General features: G+C 56.0%; 1 protein-coding gene across 1 annotated transcript; it reads left to right on the top strand.

Moving 5' to 3' along the window:
• Positions 1 to 1,010: 1,010 nt before the first annotated feature.
• Positions 1,011 to 20,225, top strand: TESMIN (testis expressed metallothionein like protein; the record flags this gene model as incomplete). The annotated part of the gene is made up of 9 exons (XM_079788294.1): positions 1,011 to 1,487; positions 4,760 to 4,912; positions 7,001 to 7,121; positions 8,804 to 8,877; positions 12,088 to 12,179; positions 14,650 to 14,752; positions 17,748 to 17,908; positions 19,524 to 19,721; positions 20,109 to 20,225. 8 exons carry the CDS (start codon positions 1,011 to 1,013, stop codon positions 19,711 to 19,713), a joined length of 1,371 nt encoding a protein of 456 aa, XP_079644420.1. The 3' UTR covers positions 19,714 to 19,721; positions 20,109 to 20,225.
• Between the last annotated feature and the right edge of the window lie 257 nt (positions 20,226 to 20,482).

The raw sequence follows: 20,482 nt of genomic DNA, 5'->3' as shown, positions 1-20,482 counted from the left end.
CTATGGAGGGTGGATTTAGCTCACTCCCCACCCAAAGTGTGCGTCACACTAGTGTGAGCTGTGTTTAGGTTTGCGGGACTCCACCTCCTCCCCAGCATCATAGTCATCAACGTTGGGTGGTTATCTTTGGCTAGGGATACCCAGTTTTCAGTCACACACCCCAAGCTGCAGCACCAAGGATGTGAAGTGTGCGCTCGGCCTGGCCTTCGGTCCACCCGCAGCGATGGTGGGAGGTGGGGGGAGCTCAGGGGGCGGAGCTCTACGGAGCAGAAAAAGTATATTTTAAAGACTAAAGTCATAAGTCAAGCGAGGGAGTCCCACCAGCGCTGCATCAGACGGGTCTGGGGGCCTCAGTTTCCCCACCTGAGCCTGGAGCTGCTGAGCTCCAGAGTGTCCTTCCCTGCCCACCTCCACGCAATGGCTGGTCGCTGGTCCCGGCTTGCTCTCCGCGCACCCCGCCCACTGCCACAGGCCCCGCCCCCCTCGCCTGAGACCCAATCCACTCCGCAGGTCCGCCCTGCAGATCCCGCCCACTGCCACAGGCCCCACCCCCTAGCCTGCGATCCAATCCACTCCCAGGGCCCTCCCCGCGCACGCCCCACCCACCAGCGGACCCTGCCTCCAATCCCCGCCCATGTGTCTCGCCCCGCCCCTTTCCAGGCCCCGCCCACTCCAACCCAACCCCGCCCCCTTCCACAACCGTTAACCGCCACCACTGTGCCCCAGCAACCCCAAGGCCAGGTGCGCCCCTCCGAGGAGGCCTGCCGCCGTCGGGTCTCCCAGGGCCCTGGCCCGGCCTCGGGTCTGCAGGCGGGGGGTGGTGTGGGGGACGGTGGGCCCCTGGTCAACCCCTGGGGCGGCTGGACCCCCTGGTCGGGACGGTGGGACCCCTCTCCCCACATCAGCCCGGGGGCCGCGGTGCGGAAGCGCCCTCTTACTTGGCCGCGTCTTTGCAGGTGCGCGGCTCTGCCGATCTCACCTGGCGCCAGGTGCGGGGTCCCGTCGGGAACATGGACGAGGCGCCCCTGCTGGGCGGGATGTCCAGTCCCGAAGATGAGATGGGGCCGGACCTGTTCGGCGCAGAGGGTCGGTTTGTCTCGGAAAACACAGGCCTGAAAGCGCCGGCGGTGGTGAAGGCGGAGGAGGAGGAGTTCCACGTGTTCAAGGACCCCTACCTGAGCCCCGCGGGCCCCAAGGAGCCCCTGCTGCACGCCTTCAACCCCCCGCTGAGCGCGGACTTCGGGAGCAAGGTCAAGGTGGAGCTGCTGGTGGATGACCACGAGGAGGAGATCCTGGGCCAGTTCCCGAGTCTCGCCGAGCTCGACCCCCTGGAGGACGCGGTGCTCCCCGCGGCCCCACCGCCCCCGCCGATTTACAACGTCCACCTCCTGTCCTCCCTGCTGACCCCGCACCGGAGTCCTGCCCTCGTGCCCCTGAGCGCCTGGGCCCTGGACGGAGCCGCCCACGCCGGCGTCCGGGTGATCCCAGTAAGATCCGGGGCGGAAATGGGCACGGTACCCCCTCCCCCCTCCCGGAGCAGGGTGGGGAGACCGCTGGCTGCCACCGCAGGTCCCTGTGTCAGCCCCATCCCTGGTGGGTGACCCGCCACACAGGGCGCACCCCTTTGTAACCCTAGACACACCAGCCAGCCCAGCCACTCTGCCTGCAGGTGAATTATGTCCTGGGTCCCTGGTTCAAACCGGGCCTAGCCCTGCAGGGGGCGCCCGACAACAGAGGAAAAGGATGGAAAGTGGGTAACCATCCGGGCGCTGTCACTGGCTTCAGGAAAGGAGCCCTGGTTGTCAGAGTAACTGGAGGAAACAAACGCGGCGTGGTTGAATTTCCATGTTCTTGCCTTTTACTTCCTTCCCCCTTTATATATATATATATATATATATATATATATATATATATATATATATATATATATATATATATTTTTTTTTAACCGGTCTTTTTTAAAAATATATATATATTTCATTGATTTTTTACAGAGAGGAAGGGAGAGGGACAGAAAGCCAGAAACATCGATGAGAGAGAAACATCGACCAGCTGCCCCCTGCACATCCGCCCCCCCCCTACTGGGGACGTGCCTGCAACCAATGTACATGCCCTTGACCGGAATCGAACTTGGGACCCTTCAGTCCGCAGACCGACGCTCTATCCACTGAGCCAAACCGGTTTCGGCTCCCCCTTTATATTTAGAATTATATTTAGAATGCTCTGCTCTTCGAGTCTATGTCATATAGAGCACGGCAATTTCCTGCCGATTCTCAGCTAACTACTCTCCTTTGCTGAAGAAAATCATGGATAATCTTCTGCTCTGTCCTCACTAAACACATTATTTTTTAAAAATATATATTTTATTGATTTTTTACAGAGAGTAAGGGAGAGGGATAGAAAGTTAGAAACATCGATGAGAGAGGAACATCGATCAGCTGCCTCCTGCACACTCCCTACAGGGTAAGTGCCTGCAACCAAGGCACATGCCCTTGACCAGAATCGAACCTGGGACCCTTGAGTCCGCAGGCTGACGCTCTGTCCACTGAGCCAAACCGGCTAGGGCCACATTCATTTTTAAAAAATATATTTTTATTGATTTCACACAGAGAGGAATGGAGAGGGAGAGAGAGAGAGAGAAACATCAATGATGAGAGAGAATCATGGATCGGCTGCCTCCTGCACACCCCCTACTGGGGGTCGAGCCTGCAACCCAGGCATGTGCCCTTGAACAGCATCGAACCCGGGCCTCTTCAGTCCACAGGCCAACGCTCTATCCACTGAGCCAAACCAGCTAGGGCAGTGGTCGGCAAACTCATTAGTCAACAAAGCCAAATGTCAACAGTACAACGATGGAAATTTCTTTTGAGAGCCTAATTTTTTAAACTTAAACTTCTTCTAATGCCACTTCTTCAAAATAGACTCGCCCAGGTCGTGGTATTTTGTGGAAGAGCCACACTCAAGGGGCCAAAGAGCTGCATGTGGCTCGTGAGCCGCAGTTTGCCGACCACGGCCCTAAGCCATAGCAGCAGCACCTTGGATTTCTGCTTTCTGGTATTTTGGGTTATGTTAGCCCGATCACTGCTCCTTGGTGTAAAGGTCCCATCTGACTGAGAGGGACCACAGAGCAGGCAGCCCCCAAGCCTTTCTTGCACGGAGGTCTCCCCCAGAACCTCTCAGACGGTGTAAATGTCCATTTGCCAAACTTGCCCTGATAGCTTCTGCCTGTTGGTCCTGGCACGGCTCCCATACAAATGCCATCTTCTTTGAAGGACTACCTGCCCTGTCTCATAGGCAGCTGGGCAGGCGGAGCTTAAGGGTGGGGGGCGGAGGGTGCACAGTTAGGTTGACTGTGTTTTCAGCCCTCTTTGCATTCTTTTTTTTTTAAATCCTTGCTCAAGGATATTTTCCTATTGATTTTTATTTATTTTTCTTTCATCTCTCTCCCCCCCCACACACTGATTTTTAGAGAGAGAGAAAAGGAGAAGGAGGGGGGGGGTGAGAAACATCGATGAGAGAGAGAGACATCAATTGGTTGCCTCCCGTATGTGCCCTGACCAGGGCCGGGGATTGAACTTGCAACCAAAGTACATGCCCTTGACGGAGAATCGAACCCGAGACCCTTGGGTCTGCAAGTCAATGCTCTAACCACCGAGAAAAACCGAGGGCAGCCTCCTTACATTCTTATCATTTACCAAGTATCTCCATTTTAAAGCCCTCAATTCTGACGGTAATTTTTTAAACTGAGACTTTTTAGTGTTTTTCTTATTCTATTGATTTTCAGTAATATCATGGTATTTCTCCCTGTTCTTGGCAATTTGCTGGTGTGTCACTGAGGTGACAGTTGTGTAGAGCATAGCTTAGACACGAAGGTGGCAGTCATTCCTACCCTCACTGTTTCACACTCACGTTGTCCTACTGTTCAGTTAGGAAAGCTTTACTACTATCGCTAGCAGCGCATTATAAGTTACATCTATATACGGTAGATGTAAGCTACCTTCTGTTCAACTGTCTGGTCGGTAGCTATGACACATAATGGCCACCAGGGGCAGATGCTCCAACCAGTAGCTATGAGGTGCACTGACCACCAGGGGGCAGACGCTCAATGCAGGAGTTGCCAAGCTGCGGTGACTTGGCAGCTGCGGTTCTTCGGTGATGCACCTGGAACCAGAGAGGAGGGAGCCCAATTCCGGGGTGCATCACCCAAGAACTGCCCTCTCGCTACCTGGGACCCCTCAGGGATGTCAGAGAGCTGGTTTTGGCCCCATCCCCGCAGGCCAGGCCGAGGGACCCCACTGGTGCATGAATCTGTGCACCGGGCCTCTAGTTATAAATATTACCAAACAGCAGCAGGGACTTCCGGCTTCGCGAGGAAACAGCAAACAATGGACCAGAACGTTCCACAGAGCCGACGGGCCTGCTCTCAGGGTGGTACTGAAGGGTGGGCACTTCAGGACGGTCCCGCTGGCGGCAGCTCCAGTGGAGTGGGGGATGGCGAGCAGCTCAAGGGGCGCCGACTGGCCTGGGAGTCTGCTCGGTCACACCGGGGCCACATGGAGATCACACCTCTGCGCCCCACGGGCAGGTGGCTCGGGCCCTCAGCCCCACGGAGGCTGGTGGGACGACTGTGCCCGCAGGGAGAGAGGGTGAGGAAGGAGGCAGAAGGGCCAAGTGTGACTCCCCAGAGAATGTTCTGTGCTGTGCAGCTGCTGCACCCAATGTCCCCCACGTGGCTTCTGAGCAGCGACTGCTTTTCCAGGTGGAAGTGAAGGAAGGAGGTGGCGCTGTGCCGAGAGAGGGCGTGGAGGAGGCCGCTCTGCAGAACCCTCCGTCCCAGGAGCCCTGCAAGTTCCCGTCCTCGCAGGACGCCGAGGACGCCCCGGGCGGCTCTCAGAAGGACGCGAACACCATGGTAACCCTGCCGAGAGAGCGGCTGTTGAGTGAATGCTGGGCCTTTATCGCTATGACTGAGCCAGCTGCACTGGTGGTTTGTCGTTGTTTACCTGTTGAATCAACATTTTGGTGGTCTCATGCAGAGGGACATTAGCGCCTGCCTAATCCTCCCAGCTCTAAGATTCTCACTCCAACCAGATGTAGCAAGTCCAACAAGGACGAGGACATGGCTGTGTTTTTAAGGATAGTGACCACACGTCACATCCGTCAGCGCAGACCCAGGGGCCCGACGGCAGCCGGCTGAGCTGGTGGGAGGCAGGGCTGCGGCTGCTGCCCTCCCGGCCCACCTCCAAGTCCCTAATACCACCAACACTCCCCTCGGACAGGCAGGCAGTGACACCTGTGGTCTCTGTGCTACTTTCCTGTAATTGTCTTCTCAGGTCTGTAGGGTGGGCGTTATTTTTGTCTTCATTTTATGGCTAAGAAAACAGATGTTACACAGTCGGCCTGTACAGCGCCTCTAGGATTCGGGCCCGCCCCAAGCATTCCGTGAGCAAAGAGCCCAACAACCCAGATTGCCCCCTCCCCCGCAGCTCTTTACTCTGAGAGAGGAGGCCTTAGCCCTAAGCCCACGCTTTGCCAGGGAATGAACTCGGCTTAGCTCTGGCATGCGCGGCACTCGCCTCTCTGTCAGGCCCCCGGGGAAGGAGGGCCGAGCCTCTCCAGGACACACGGACCAGGTGAGCAGGGCGGGACCTCCTCCATTTACACCAGACGACGAGTCAGGCCCCGGGTGCTCGATGGACAGAGGCCTGGTGTCCACCCCGTGCCTCTCTCTCTCTCTCTCTCTCTCTCTTTCTCCCCCCCCCCTCTCTCTCTCTCTCTCTCTCTCTCTCTCTCTCTCTCGTGTGTGTGTATGTGTGTGTGAGTGAGTGTACGTGAGTGGCTATAATTTAACCCTCCAGATACAAATAAACTCCCACTGAACACGAATGCTGGCCTCTCGTCCAGGGTCAGGGTGCCTGGAGCGCTGCCGGGAGCATGGGCTCCCCTGTGACTGGGGACACTGACCCTTTAGGCTTGAGCTGTCCTGTCTCAGAGCCCAAAGGCCACCTAGGGCAGAAGCACAGCGGCCGGGATCTGTGGTTTCCCATCCGAGGTGGAAGCTGTGTGGGCAAAACCGCTGCTGCCTTCCTGGGCCGGGGCCACCAGCGAGGGCTCCAGCCGGGCTCTGCCTACCGACATGCCTGAGTGGCGGGCACTTGCCTCACGGAGGGTTTATTGCTGGTCAGAGCCCAGCCAGGTGGCCTGAGGGCTGGCCAGGCCCAGGAACACTGCCGTGGCTTCTTAGAATTTCCCAGTTCTTGGATTAACCTTTTATTTTTTTATTTTTTTTTAAATATATTTTATTGATTTTTTACAGAGAGGAAGGGAGAGGGAGAGAGAGTTAGAAACATTGATGAGAGAGAAACATCGATCAGCTGCCTCCTGCACACCCCCTACTGGGGATGTGCCCGCAACCAAGGTACATGCCCTTGACCGGAATCGAACCTGGGACCCTTGAGTCCGCAGGCCGACGCTCCATCCACTGAGCCAAACCGGCTAGGGCGGATTAACCTTTTAAAGCTGTGCTTGTAGGAAATAACATGAATAGATGTTTTAAAAAATCCCACATGTTAACTAGTAACACATGAGGGTGGCGGGAAAGAACAATTGTCATGAAATTAAAGAAGATTCTGAGTGGGGCCGGGGCTGGGCAGCTCGGTGCACTCTGCGCTCACGGGGCCTGGAGAAGGAGGCAGCGACCTCGGTGAGCCCACCCACGCGTCTCAGAGAGCGTGCTGCGGGCAGGAAATCGGGAACAGATGGGCAGTTTGCCATTTTCCAGGAAAACGTAAATTCGGGATTAAAGCTATGTTCTCGGTGGAAGTTTCTGTGCGACTTTTTTTTTTATATAGCAAAGGTGGAAATTTATTAAAGAGCAAGTACAGACTCCCACGTGGGAGGGGGGAAGAATCTCACAGCACAGACTCCACGTGGGAGGGGAAAGAGCCTCCCCTCCCCCCCGGGGCGGCTTTGACAAGAGAGACCTTGGTTTTCATTCCAGGTGCTCTGTCAGTTGAAAGGGGGGACACAGATGCTGTGCACAGACAATTCGAGCGCGAGAGAACTAAAAGCACTCCATCTGGTTCCTCAGTATCAAGACCAAAACAATTCTCTACAGTCAGGTACAAAGTACATTAATTCAAAAATTATGTCATATCTATAAGTTGGTAAGTGAACATGTTGGGCTTTGTATATAGAAAAAAAAGTGAAATAGGCAGTGAGGGTATTAAGGAGGCAATTTGACAAACTCCATGCTCCATAGTAGTGAGCTACGAATAGAAAAATATCTTTATAGACCAATTTATGTGCGTTGTATTGACTGTCTCAAATTTTGGGTGGCCGTCCCCTTCTTCCGCTCGCTGTGGACAGCCTGCCATCCTAACAGGTGGCAATTCCTCCCACAGGCGGGTGTGCTGGAGGGGCCTGGCTGAAGCATCAGCCTCTCCCAGCTTGGGGGGGTGGGGTGGCCCTCAGGTGTGGTATAAACTGCATGTAATGGGAATGCCTTCATATAATCCCCAGGAGTTCTGAAATAACAGCATAAATGCTGACTATCTGACATTCATTGACTCAGAAACTTCTTCCCACTGGCACAATAGCAATAAGCGATATGCAAGTACTTAATTATTCTGTAATGCCTTATGCATGACTAAAGAGAGACTGAATGGCATAGCTCTAGGATTGTGCTTACAGAAGTTAGACAAGAATTCTTAAAAACTGGGCATTTCTATGTGGACTGTATATATAATTGCATTTCTCCAAATCTTGATTTAACCAGAATATTCCCTTACTGGATGATTCACTGCCCATAATGTAAATCAACATTAAACCCAGATGTCACTTCCATGGGCCGGCAGAGTCCAGGGCAGAGAGAGAGATTGTGACCCTCTTCCCTCCGACAGTCCCTTCATCCAGGGACAGGCAAGGCCTTCAGGACTGTGCCTTGTCACACCGTGCAGAGCAGGGCTGGGCATGGTCCTCACAGCGGGGAGCTTTCGGGCTCCGTTCCCTGTTGGTCAGCGCTGCTCTGGTCCTCACACAGGCAGGGGGTTCTTTCCCAATCCCCCGCTTCTGGCCCGCGGCAAGCCCTAGTGCCTTCAGATCCGCAGAAGGACTTCCTTGTCAGATGACCCCGATTGCCTTGCCTAGTCCCCTTTGTTAAGCTGTACACATACTAAGTATCAGCATGAAATAACTGCATCCTGGCCTAAGTCTTAAGGCAGCATACTCAGAGGCTGCAGGTGGGTGATTCGGGAGACGAAGGCACATCTCCCCTTCCCCTGGGACCCACCAAGCCCTAGTGTCTCAGGAATGGTTGTCACTGTGCCCTCGGGCCCAAGAAACACCCATCAGCTCTGCTCCTCAGGTAGTTTGGACTAAATAGCCTGATCAATATTTACATCCTAACAACTTAGCAACCAGCTGAAAGAAAACACATAAATGGCAAGTATTTCACCTGGTGACCAACAGATGTCGCTGTGCTTGCTTTGAAAATAAAATTTCTGGCGACTTGCTGGCGAGTTTGCTGCCTACTCCAGGGTACCTCAGCCAGCAGTTTGGGAAACTGGGTATGCAACATTGTTTAGGATAGACTATCCCTGGAGCTCAAGCAAAGTAGCTCTATGGCAAAGAAAAAGGGTGTAATTAGTAAAAACTTACACTGACTTGAAAAATTTTATAGGATAAAAAACAAAGAGGATGATGATAAATCCATGATACATTTTCATGCTTGAACTTCCTTCTGTGTGCACGTGGAAGAAAGACAATATATGGCGTCAATTAATTCTAATTGTCTTCCTTACAGATGTCCCTAAACCAGTGACTACTTTAGTAGGAAGATTTTTGCCAGTGCCAGCAAAAGTGAATCTCATTACACAAGTGAGTCATGTTTTAACAAAACAACAACTGGGCATTATTGTCTTGAAATTTTGATGGTCAGGGTTGGAATTTCTCAGGAAATATAATTATCCTCCATTTAAAGGTCCACAGTGAACCATTTACCAAGTATTCAGCCCCGTCCCCACAGTGACAGGCCTGGGAGGGGTGGGTCTGTCCAAGACCCGGCTCTTTGTCCCCCTGTGAAACGGCTTGTCCTCTCCCGGGCCCTCAGACCATCCTCCGCCCGTTGGCTGAACTTGCCCGTGGGGTCCTGCATCAGCACTGCCACCACTTGGTCTAGAGTCTAGACCATCCTCACCTTCCTCAGTGTGATGAGAATGCTTTTTTAAAATTTATAACCGCACTATAGTGTGCATATATTAAATATAACTACAAGACAAATATGATCTTTTCCCTAAGTATTTGTTAAATTTTTTATTGGTTTGAGAGAGAGAAACATTGATTTGTTGTTCCACGTATTTATGCCCTGACTGGGGAGTGAACCTACAACCTTGGTGTAACCAGACGACACGCTAACCACCTGAACTACCCGGCCAGGGCTTTCCCAATATAAAATGTCACCTCCCCGGAAGAGCCTTCCATAATCCACTGTCACCGCACGCCTTCCGTTCTCGGCACAGCACTAGCGCGCTCTGTTTTGGGGTGTGCGCATGTGTGTCTGCACATCCATTCCGGGACGCGAGCTCCGCAGGGGCAGGGATCTCGTGCGTCTCTTTTGTCTCTAAACTGAGAACGGGAACAAGCCTGGCACTACAGGGCATCAATCCCTTCAACAGGGTTGCAGGTCTGAGCACCTGGGTTACATTAGTGAGCTAACGCAAAGTGAACCCCCAAAACAAAGCAACCTAAGACACAGGACTCTACGCTCCTGCAGGAGACAGACAGCAAACAGGCCCAATAAGGGAGTCACCCTGTGCGCCAGGACAGCAAAGGATGGGCACAGGGCGTGGGGGTCCCTGGGAGGAAGGCGGCCCGTTGGCTCCATTGAGAAGGTCTTGAAAGACGGAGGGAGGGAGCCATGTGGTGCCTCGTGGAGGAAGATTCCAGGCAGGGCCCAGCACGGAGAGCAGGAGGACAGCGGGGCTGGGGTGAGGGAGCGGGAGGAAGAGGAAGGTGATGGAAGGGCTGTGCCTTCTTCACTGGGCTTAGAGGGGCCGGCCCAGAGGAGGGCAAGGCCAGTGGTAAACGGCCGCCCTAACAATCTCAGGCGGGGGGGGGGGGGGGGGAGGTAGGGGGGCAGTGGAGGTGGCCAGAAGTAGCAGCTCCTCAGGATACCTCGACGGCTGCGCCCGTGTTTGTGAGAGGCTGGGTGTGGGCATCAGCTGAGCCAAGGATGCCAGGGTCTTCAGCCTGAACACGGGCAAGGGGGCGTGTCCTCGGAGCTGAGAGAGGGGAGTGGGGGGCAGCCTGCGTGCCCCTGGGAGTGTGGAGTTCGGGTCTCAGAGGGAGGAGTCAGCGCCACCAGACTAGAGGTTTCTGAGCACGTGGGTTTAGAGTTAACATTGGTTGAGTAAATGCTTCTCAAGTGATACAATAGCCAGGAGGGAAGGGTTGCTAATGAGACAGCAAATGCTCATGAGTCTAATGGTCCTGTGAGCGCCCGACTCAGTCTGTTCCTACCGCCCTGCACCTCCTCCCTCCTGGCCGCCCACACCACCCCCAGCCCTCCTCGCTGCCTCAGCTCGAAAGGCCCACGCTGCACTGCTCTTCCTCCTCTGAGCTCTGGAATGAGAAATGCCCTCTAGACCACAGCTCCTCCGGCTTTCCTTGGCTGTGCTCACTCTTGTCCCCATGTTGGCTCCCCTGACCTCTTCCCCTGTGGACCTGGGCAATTATCCCAGCAGTGCGTTGGCTGCAGCCCTGGAGCCCCTGCTTCCTTGCCAACCCCCGTTCCCAGTGTTGTTAGAGCCTCGCTCCTCAAGTTGAGCTTCGAGGACCCGCAGCGTGGGCATCCCTGCAGCTGTCCAGGTGACGTGGGTTTCCTGTCTCCGTCCGGGGTGGCCAGACGCCGCTGAAGAAGGCTGTGGGTTCTCGCAAAAGGTGGCCCTAGATTTGCTGCCTGCGTGGTACTCAGAAGACATTTCCTTTTCTCTGCTTTACTTTGGGCCTAAGCAGAGGGGAGGAAAGAAGCTGTACCTGGTTTGTGCAAAGAATGGCCTCAACCCCGTGAGATCCTTTCTCCAAAAGAAGCGCAGCTCTTTGGACAGCCACGTGGGGACGGGTGTCTGGGACGGCAGGAAGCGTTGGCTGGAGTAACTCGCGGGCACGTCCCTCCTGTAAACCGAGTCCCATGCAAGTTGGAGGCTTTGCACAGAGGAGTTGGACCAGGGTGGTTGCTTGGTGTCCTTGAGCCTCAACAGGCAGCGGTGACACACAATTTAAAAAGAGGCGAAAGGGGGACAACGAGGAGGATGGGTAAAATGGTGTTTTCCCAGACTGTCTGCTTAAGTAAAGCTTATTTTTAAATTTCAAGTTTTCAGGGGAGGGACAAGGAGAGGATGTGTAGCTGTGATACAGACAATCTCAAAACCCAAATGTCCCCAATACTTTTCATTTCTTCAAGCTCTGATAGGGAGAAAAGTAGGTCAGCGATTTCGCTAGCTCTTCCCTTCCCTGGGAGCCGGGCTGCTGAGGAACAAAGGAAATAAGCTGGAAGCAGGAGCGACAAGGCCATGGGTAAAGCAGAGGTTACCACGCTGCTTTTGAATTTGTTAACGTTGACTATGAAATGCTCCTTTTGAATAGATGAATAAGTAATGGCTGCTAATGAGACATCAAGATCTCTCATGTTATACTAAGGACATAATAATAATGGCCATTTTTAGTTTACAGAAATTGGTAATTGAATTTATTTCACAAAATGAAAAAGATGTCCAATACCATGTCTGGCCAGCGGCTGACCGCAGTGTGTGCTGCCTGCCAGCTGGTCGGTGGCCTGGCCCTGGGTCCCAGACCCCTCCCCCGGTCCCCAGTCAGGGTCTGTGGCCTCAGCTCCCCGTTGTGGCCACCACCTGGGCTGGAGCCTTCTGGGCTTGTGACACGTTCCTGCTAACAGACCCAGACTTGTTGGAAAGGGATTGTGACGTAAAAGGAGGAGAAAAAGGATTGTTTTTCTCTGTAGTTAGGGGCTGACTGGGAGGAACTTTTAAACATCCACTAATTCAAAATATGCTGGGCTTGACTCTGCAGCTGGACCACGGAGCCCAGCCGGCCGCTGCCTCGGGGCCTGCTCTGCCCTCGGGACCAGCCCTCCCCGGACCGCCCAGGATAACTCTGGCTGGGTAAGGACCAAAGCCGTCACTGTCACTCATTCAAGAATATAAGAGGCTCTCTCGGGAACATTTGTCATTTTCTCCTAGTGGAAAAACTAGCTTTCCTGCGGCTTCATGATCAGTAAAGGGCTTTTGGATGGAGCAGCGCCGCGACAGGGTCGTGTGCGTGGGGGTGGTGTCGCCGGGACGGCCCCACGCCGCCGCTGGGCTGTGTCGGAGGCTCGGCTGTTTCACATCGGTTCACGTGAGCTGTTGTGTTTCTCTTTCTGTTTCGCTGTCACCAGCGTAAGCAGTGGTGTGGCAGGACTTACCGTGTGGGTGGTGGTCTTGTTGCGCCTTCCCCGCGAGGTCCCTCCCGCTCTCCAGCAGCGCCGATTGGATGGCCATTTTCAAGTGGTGACTGTAATTGCAACTCAGTAAATAGCCCAGCTGGTTGAAACTCTGTGTTCACATTCACGGACCAGCCGTGGACAGGCAGCCCTTTCCGCGCGTGGAGACCTCTGTCCTGCCCCCAGGAGTGCGGGACACTCAGCCGCAGGCGGCCGGGCGTGCGTGGGCCTGAAGGAGGCCAGCCCGGGCAGTGGGAGGGCTCCTGCGGTGCTGCCCAGGGGCACAGGTTCACGGGCGGGCGGGCGCGGGCAGTGGGAGAGGCCAAGGGGACCCCAGTCAGTTCTGGAGGCTGCGTGGCCGTGAGGAGTGAGCACCGACGGTCGAAGAACTTCAGTTAATCCCCTGGAGCCGTGTTCGGCAAACTACGGCTCACGAGCCACATGCGGCTCTTTGGCCCCTTGAGTGTGGCTCTTCCACAAAATACCACGTCCTGGGCGAGTCCATTTTGAAGAAGTGGCGTTAGAAGAAGTTTAAGTTTAAAAAATTTGGCTCTCAAAAGAAATTTCCATCGTTGTCCTGTTGATGTTTGGCTCTGTTGACTAATGAGTTTGCCGACTGCTGCCCCGGAGGAAGACGAGGCTGTTCTCCGGGCTCCCCTCGGGGGGCGCTGCTGCTGTTGTCCTGGTCCTGTGGTCGCGGCCAGCACAGCGCACTGTGGCCCTGCCGGCCGCGGGCAGGTGTGGTTGTGCAGCACCGTGAGGGTCATGGGCCCAAAGACACTCTTCCCCTCCTTGTCACCGGGAGCTGCCATGTGCTTTGGCGCGGCCAGGACCCCAAGGGGACCGGCTCCCACAGCCACGGCACCGCCCCGTCCCTCCCTCTGGGCGCCGCTGGAGGACGTGGGGGCAGAGCCCCGGTGAGGGATCCTCCCTGCAGCCCATTTCTCCCGGGCCCTCCCCCTCTCCAGCCTCTGCCAGGTTTTCTCACTCAGCACAGTCTCCTTTTTTGGAAGTAATTGTACAGGTCATAACAGATGTTTCTGTTATAAATGATGTGCCAGGAACAACATGAGCTTTGTGTTCGTATTTTTTTGCTGCAAATAATTACTTGACTTGCTGTCACTGCGCGGACCCAGCGGGTACCTTCACCTGAACGCCCTGTGCTGCGGCCTGGTGTCCGCGGTGAGGGGCGGTCAAGGATTGCTGCTGCTCCGTTCTGGCCGGCCCCGGCCCACAGCTCGCGCCTCTTAGGTTCTTCATCAGCTTCCTTAGTGATTTCCACAAGACAAGGTCGCGCCGGGTCTGAGACACCAGGAAGGGGCTCTGTTCGGATGCTTTTTACCGAGTAGGGGACGTGGGCACGGTCAGCGCGGGGTCTGGCCCGCCGGCGAATGGGTGAATTCACTCCCAGTCGTCCTTCAGGGCTGGGTGTGACTGCTCACTTACCGACTAGCTTATCACGCCGACGAGGCCGTCCGCCACCGGTGTCCTTCCAGTGATCCGAGCACCAGCACCGGCATCGGTGTGAATTCTGACGCATCGTGGCTGCTGTTATTTTTGGTAACGTAATGACACTATAATAAAGAACATGAAGTTTCCGCTTTTCTGGAAACTTTTCTTTTAAAATATGTTTGTATTGATTCAGAGAGAATGGGAGAGGGAGAGGGAGAGGGAGAAGCCTCAGTGATGAGAGAGGCGGTGAGCGGGGGGTGCCGCGGGGAAGCGGCTCCGGAGCCGGAAGTGCCACAGCGGCTGGGAGCTGGCGCAGTGACGAGGTCTTTCCGTTTTCCAAGGAGGAGGTGGTTGATTGCGAGTAAGGGGCGTAGTGTGAACCCTGTCACACGTGTGTCCTCAGCACTCATCTCCCCCGCACGGCACCCGACGGGAGAGACAGTAAGACAAAGCCTAGAGCAGTGCGGCCGCCGGGTCCCCCGCGTCTTCTCTCCCAGTCGGGGTCTCCCCTGCCGTGGCGGAGGGGTGGAGTCAGCTGATGGGAAGACGGCTCCTTATTAACTCATGTTTCCACCCCAACCTGCTGTGTTCCTGGGACAGCAGCAATGGGGCCAGGGGAAGGGGGCATCCGTGGACATTTCCAGGAGGCTGTTTTGACTCGGCCACGGCCTGTGACACGCTGTGTGACTGTCCCCCAGGTACTGCGACTGCTTTGCCAGCGGGGACTTCTGCAGCAACTGCAGCTGTGATGCCTGCTGCAGCACCTTCCGCCACGGACTGGAGCGCTTTAAGGCCCTTCAGGTAAGGAACCTTCCCCGTCAGTGAACGCGTCTCCGAAGCACTGACTGCATCGGAGGCCTAGGAGCCAGCTCCAGAGATGCTGCACTTCAGTTTGGGGAAAGCCGGGTGTTGAAGAATGTACACCGAACGTGACTGTCCCGTGGGACGCCCAGGTCTCAGAAGGTCCTGATTCCAGAACACGCACATGTCCACGTTGTCTTGCCCTGAGAAATGGGGTCATACATGTAGCAGAGGCCCACGTTGGAGCAGGTGCTCTGCAGACGTGTGGCTAGTCCACTGTCCGGGGGGAGGGGGGAGAGCTCTCGGCCATCACGAATGTCTTGATTGTGCTCCAGGGCGTCCGGGTGCCGGGGAGAACCTGGGCTTCCTTCAAGGGCCACCGCCCTGCAGGCCGCTTGCTAGAGGCTACACGCGGGAGCCTGCAGGCCGCCCCTTCTGTGGACACACAAGGTGCCCAGAGCAGGGAGGACGGTGAGGCTGGGCGGGGCCTCGTTTGCACAGCGGATGAGGCCATCGCCGCGGACGGGGATTGCCGTGCGCCATGGCTGGCCAGTTCATCGTTCCTGCAATAGTCCAGTTCCCCTCCTGAATTAGAGACACACTTGTTGGAAATGATGACACCCATGACTTCAGTGCAGCAGCACTTTCTTTCGGGTAAAGGCACTGGCTGCAGCGTAAGAAGCTTTATTTTAGGAGTGGTGGGATTCCCGTGCGTGCTGATAGGAATACAAACCGGCACAACCACTGTGGGGAGTTGTTTGGCACCAACTACTACAGCTGACCCTGGCGTGTGCTATCGCCCTCGCCCCGCAGTCTTAGCTTCTAACAGCACAGCCGATGGAAATGTCCACCAGAGCCTTTACGAGAAGGCCCTCAACAGCTTTACTCCTCACAGCCGCAGACCGCACACGACCCGAGTGTCCGTCCATGGTAGGGCGGGTGAGCCTGTGAGGGCCGGCGAACCCGGAATGCTGGCCGTCCGCGGGGCAGGAAGGAGGAGAGCTGTGTGCAGCTGCGGGAGGAAGCCAGGCGGAAAGGGTACACGCTGCCTGATTCCACCTGCGGGAAGTTCCAGCAGAGGCGGAACAAAGCCCCAAGTCAGGACAGGTCCCCCTGGGGGCTGCCGATGGGCCGGCGCCATCGGAGTCGTGGGGCTGGGCCGTCCTCTAACCTGGCCTGTGGGGGGCACACAGGGACAGCCTGCTCAGAGTCCTGGCCGTCCTGCAGCTCGGAGGGAAATGCAGCCGCAGCCTCGCTCCAGCGGCAGGTCCCGGGGCCCAGGTTCCAGCTGCCAGCCTGCGGACGGGACGGGACTGTGACTCGTGTCTGTTTATGAAGAGCGTCGGATCACACTGTTAGTAAGAACATGTGCACATCTGTATGTAGAGGGAAGGTAGGTAGATGGATAGGACATGCAAACAAGCCGGAGAAAAGGAGCTGAGTTGCATGAGAACAGCAAGCCCAGCGCCCGAGACCCAGGCTCGGTGGCCTCAGTCGATGCCACCACGTGCCGTCTGCTATGCAGCCTCCGGCGCCTCAGTTTCTGCATCTGTGAGGCCAGGGCAGCAGTCGTGCGCACACCCCACGTGGCTGTGTCGGTCCCACGGGGAGATGGGGAACGCGGCGCTGGGCAGCAGTGAGCCAATGGCAGAGCCCCAGGGTCCCGCTGTCTTAGGAAGAGCAGCGAGAAGCCCTGGGAGGAGATGAGTCCAGACACAGCCACCCCCTTGGCATCTTCACCAGCCATTCGTTCTACAGCAAAAGCCCAGCCAACATGTGACGCGGACGCTCGGGGGTGTGGGGGGGGAGGGAGCGAGCCCGGGAGGCTGCCTGCAGGAGACCCAGCGCGTGAACCAGTGAATGGGAGGACTGTGCCTTTCTCTCTGTGGCTCCTCCAGGGAACAGCGAGAGCCAGTGACAGGCAAAGCTGACCTGGGGCTGGGAGGGGACCCCCAACCCACGTACATGACCTTGACAGGGAATCGAACCCCCGACCCTTCGGTGCATGGGCTGACCTCCAACCGCTGAGCACATGGGCCAGGGCTGTGAGCTTCGTTTTAAAAAAGTTGTCATAAAAGCTCAGACATAAGAAAGGCCTCCTGATTTCGGAGATAGGCGCTGGAAGGTCCGGCAAGCAGACCTAGCCGTCCCCCCACCTTTACCCCGTGCGGACCCTGAAAATACAGTCACAACTGGTGCAGAGATAGGAATCCTAATCCAGGCGCTGTGGCTTCTCCCTGCTCCTCACTGCGCCCTGCTGGCTGCCGGGTGACGCTGGGTCAGCCACGTGCCTGCCCAGCCACGGCCACATGAGGTGCAGGGGACCTGTAGTCCCTGGCGTTATAGAGTGACTAAAAATCCCGAGAAACCTCCTATGCAAAACACCCAGAGGTGCAGAATAAAACCCACCGGACACCTTCTGAGTGGGAAGGAACGGAGGGCAATGGCAGGGTTGGGCAGAGAGGAAGCTGGAAACCCCAGTGTCCCAGGGCACGAGCAGGGGCTTGCACCCAGGCTTGCTGGACACAGCCGGTACCCCTCCCTGCCCCGGGGTGCAACACTGCCGTGTAACAAGGAATAAAGTCCACCCACTGGGAGTGAGGAAGCCTGCCCCAGAACACCCAGCGCAGGCCGGCCGGCGGCTTCAGACTCCTCCGCCCGCCCGTCTTCTGCCGCAGTGGGAGCACGAGGTGCCCTCAGCTGCGGCCCAGGTGAGAACCGAGCTGGGATTGTGTAACCAGCTGACGCAGCTGCATTCAAAACCAGAGTTAGCGCCCCCTGGGGACCCCACCCACACTGGCCCAGCCTCCCAAAGCCCTCCCCACCCCCTGTCAGCGCACCGTGTCCCCTCTACAGCGGCACCGCCACGGGCTCCTCTCACTCCTGCGCTTTTGGTATGAAAATTGCAGATTACGTGCACACGCAAACATAAAGCTATTGAAGGTCCAAACGGAGTTTGTTCTGGACGGATTGTAGGACAATTCTCTATTTCCAGGCCAAAATCATGTGCTCCTCTATCTGCAAATGCACTGGCTGCAAAAACTATGAAGAAAGCCCCAAACAAAAAACGCTAATGGCCGTGCCAAACTACATGGAAGCTGGCAGTTTTGAAGGCAGCCATCACGTGTCAGGACTACCCAGATTCAGGAAGGAGAGGTAGGTGCTCGGAACTGACCTCCTGACGGGGAACGGGGCTAATCTGAGGGAGTTCATTCACTCACTGGAAGGGACGTGACTGTCTGCAGGGCGGGCGCCAGGGATTGGACGAGGGTGCCGTCCCCCCTTCCAGACTCACCCTGGATCCACACTGTCCTCAGAGGCCCCGCTGCTTTGTCCTGTTTGTCCTCCGAGCAGGAGCCACCAGCAGGCCACTGGCCTCGGGCTGCGGGGGCCTGGCGTCCAGACAGCAAACCTCTGAGCCGCGTGTCGCCGTCCCCGTGTGGTGGTAGCGGAGAGATGCTTGGGGCGCAGGCTAGGGCCGCCCCAGCGCGATGAGCCCATGTAGTTGGATTTTTCCCATTAATTATTCTGCGGCCGTATGGTGGTCCCCGTGGGTCTCAAAGACGGAATAATAACTTCACTATATGTTGGACTAGATTCATCCATTTAAAAAACGCCTTTGCGTTCAAATGTTATTTTGTTGAAAAGCCACGTTCATGCTTCTTTGCTTAGAGACATCAGAGGTGGCATCACTGTCAGTGGACGCTGACCAGGCGTGGCCCAGTCCTCTGTGAAACTGCAGGGGACAGTGTGACAGCCTCCCCAGGGACCGCGTGTCCGATGGAGAGTGACGAGGGCTCCGAGCCGTGGACTCTGGTCTCAGTGTAATGGCTCCGCCCTGGGCAGCCCTGTTCTCTCACCTTCAACTCAGTTCTTGCGTGTTACCTTTGTGGAGAGGTTTTTGTTTTGTTTTTTAAAGTATGTTTATTTTATTAATATATTTTTATTGATTTCAGAGAGAGAAAGGGAGAGGAAGAGAGAGAGAGAGAGAGAGAATCATTGACCAGCTACCTCCTGCACGCCTGAACCCACAGTCCGGGTATGTGCCCTTAACCGGAATCGAACCTGTGGCCCTTCAGTCCACAGGCCAAGGCTCATCCACTGAGCCAAACCAGCTAGGGCTGTGGAGAGATTTTAACATCTATCCAGTCCCAACATCTATCTCTATTTTCATAACCCAACAAATTGTTCAATGTGAGCAGGCCTTGAGCTCCTGGGGACGTGGCTGCCCCTGCAGGACACAGCCCAGCGTCTTGCAGGTCCTTGTTCAGGGTCCATTGGGCAGTCAGAGCAAGCGCACCCCAGGGGTGACAGACGAGGGAGTCCTCAGAGCCACCAGGGCTCCCCAGTCCCATGCGCACCTGTGGGGGAGGCAGGCGCCCAGTAGGGCTGCGCAGCCCTGCACGGCGCTGGGACCCAGGCTGCTTGTCCGCAGGGACTGGTCTTGTCTGAGGTTCCAGCTGCTCCTCCTGCCCAGCCACGGGCTGGACCAGAGCCCAGGCCTCTGGGTTTGTGAGGATCTAATTTTGAGAAACTTAGAATCGACCACGAGAGGGATGTCAAGAAGCTGACAGATTTACCTTCCTCTATATTTTCCTTCTAAAAGCAATCCTCGATGTTATTCTAGTGAATAGCTTTCAGTATCAGGAAGACAGCATTTGGTTTTGCCAGTGACAGTCTGAAATGCATGACAAGCCGGTCCCCTTGAACACAGCCGGCATTTAGGAGCAGCCGGGCCTCTGACCGTGGCCTTGACTGTGTGTCTCTGCAGGCGGTCCTCGTGCATCTCCTGGGAGGTGGTGGAAGCCGCGTGCGCCTGTCTGCTGGCTCAGGGCGAGGAGGCGGAGAAGGGGCGCTGCTCGGAGTGCCTGGCCCAGCAGATGGTCCTGGAGGAGTTCGGGAGGTGCCTGTCCCAGATTCTCCACATCGAGTTTAAGTCCAAAGGGTTGAAGATGGAGTAGAGGAGAAGGTGGGGAGCAGAGGGGAGCCGCCGGTCTGCGCTCGGGGTTCCGGGGATCCATGGAGGAGGAGGCTGCTTTAAGGAACACCGGGCCGGTCTGTGTCCACAGCTGCACCATCGAGGTGGGGCGCTCCCTCTGCGCCAGGGGACCCGGGGGCTTAGTCTGGGAGGGTTTGGCATCCACAGCCCCTGTGTGAGGAGGGGCGTGACTGACGACATGGCGGGGCCAGGAGGGAGCATGGGCTCCCGTGAGCCTGGGCACCTCGGCACCCACACCCAGTGCTGGTGGGGACACTGGGCGGAGAGGAGTCACCCCTATTGACCTCAGCCCCTCGGGGAGTTTCCTCCGGAGGCTTCTCTGCGTAAAAGCCATAACGACTTCCCCCAAATTCTTAGAAATGACGTCTCCAGGTGGGCTGCTGAGATACACCCTTAGATCTCGAGAGAACCCTGAACACCCACGGAATCTGAGTGCGGGCGTGTCCCAGGGCCGAGGGGTTATCAGCCCGGCTAACGCCCGGACACCGAGGGACAGCGGGCGCCCCGGCCGCGCTTCCATCCGTAGCGTCTTGAGTTGTGGGACTGAAATGTATCTAGTTTCTTAGGTGTTTCTATTTGAATTGTGGGAAAGCTCTATTATCCAGTTAACTTCTCCATGATCACTGGTAAGCTATTGTTGTTGGTAGAGTATGGTTAAACGACTGTTTGCAGAAAGTAGCGGGTAATATTAGCTGTTAAGTTGACTCCTTTGGTTCTATTGTAAAAGCAAA

Source organism: Cnephaeus nilssonii (genome assembly GCF_951640355.1).
Source record: "Cnephaeus nilssonii genome assembly, chromosome: 13".
Lineage (NCBI taxonomy): Eukaryota > Metazoa > Chordata > Mammalia > Chiroptera > Vespertilionidae > Cnephaeus > Cnephaeus nilssonii.
The sequence above is the reverse complement of the archived record's forward strand: the minus strand, read 5'-3'. Positions and strand labels throughout refer to the sequence as shown.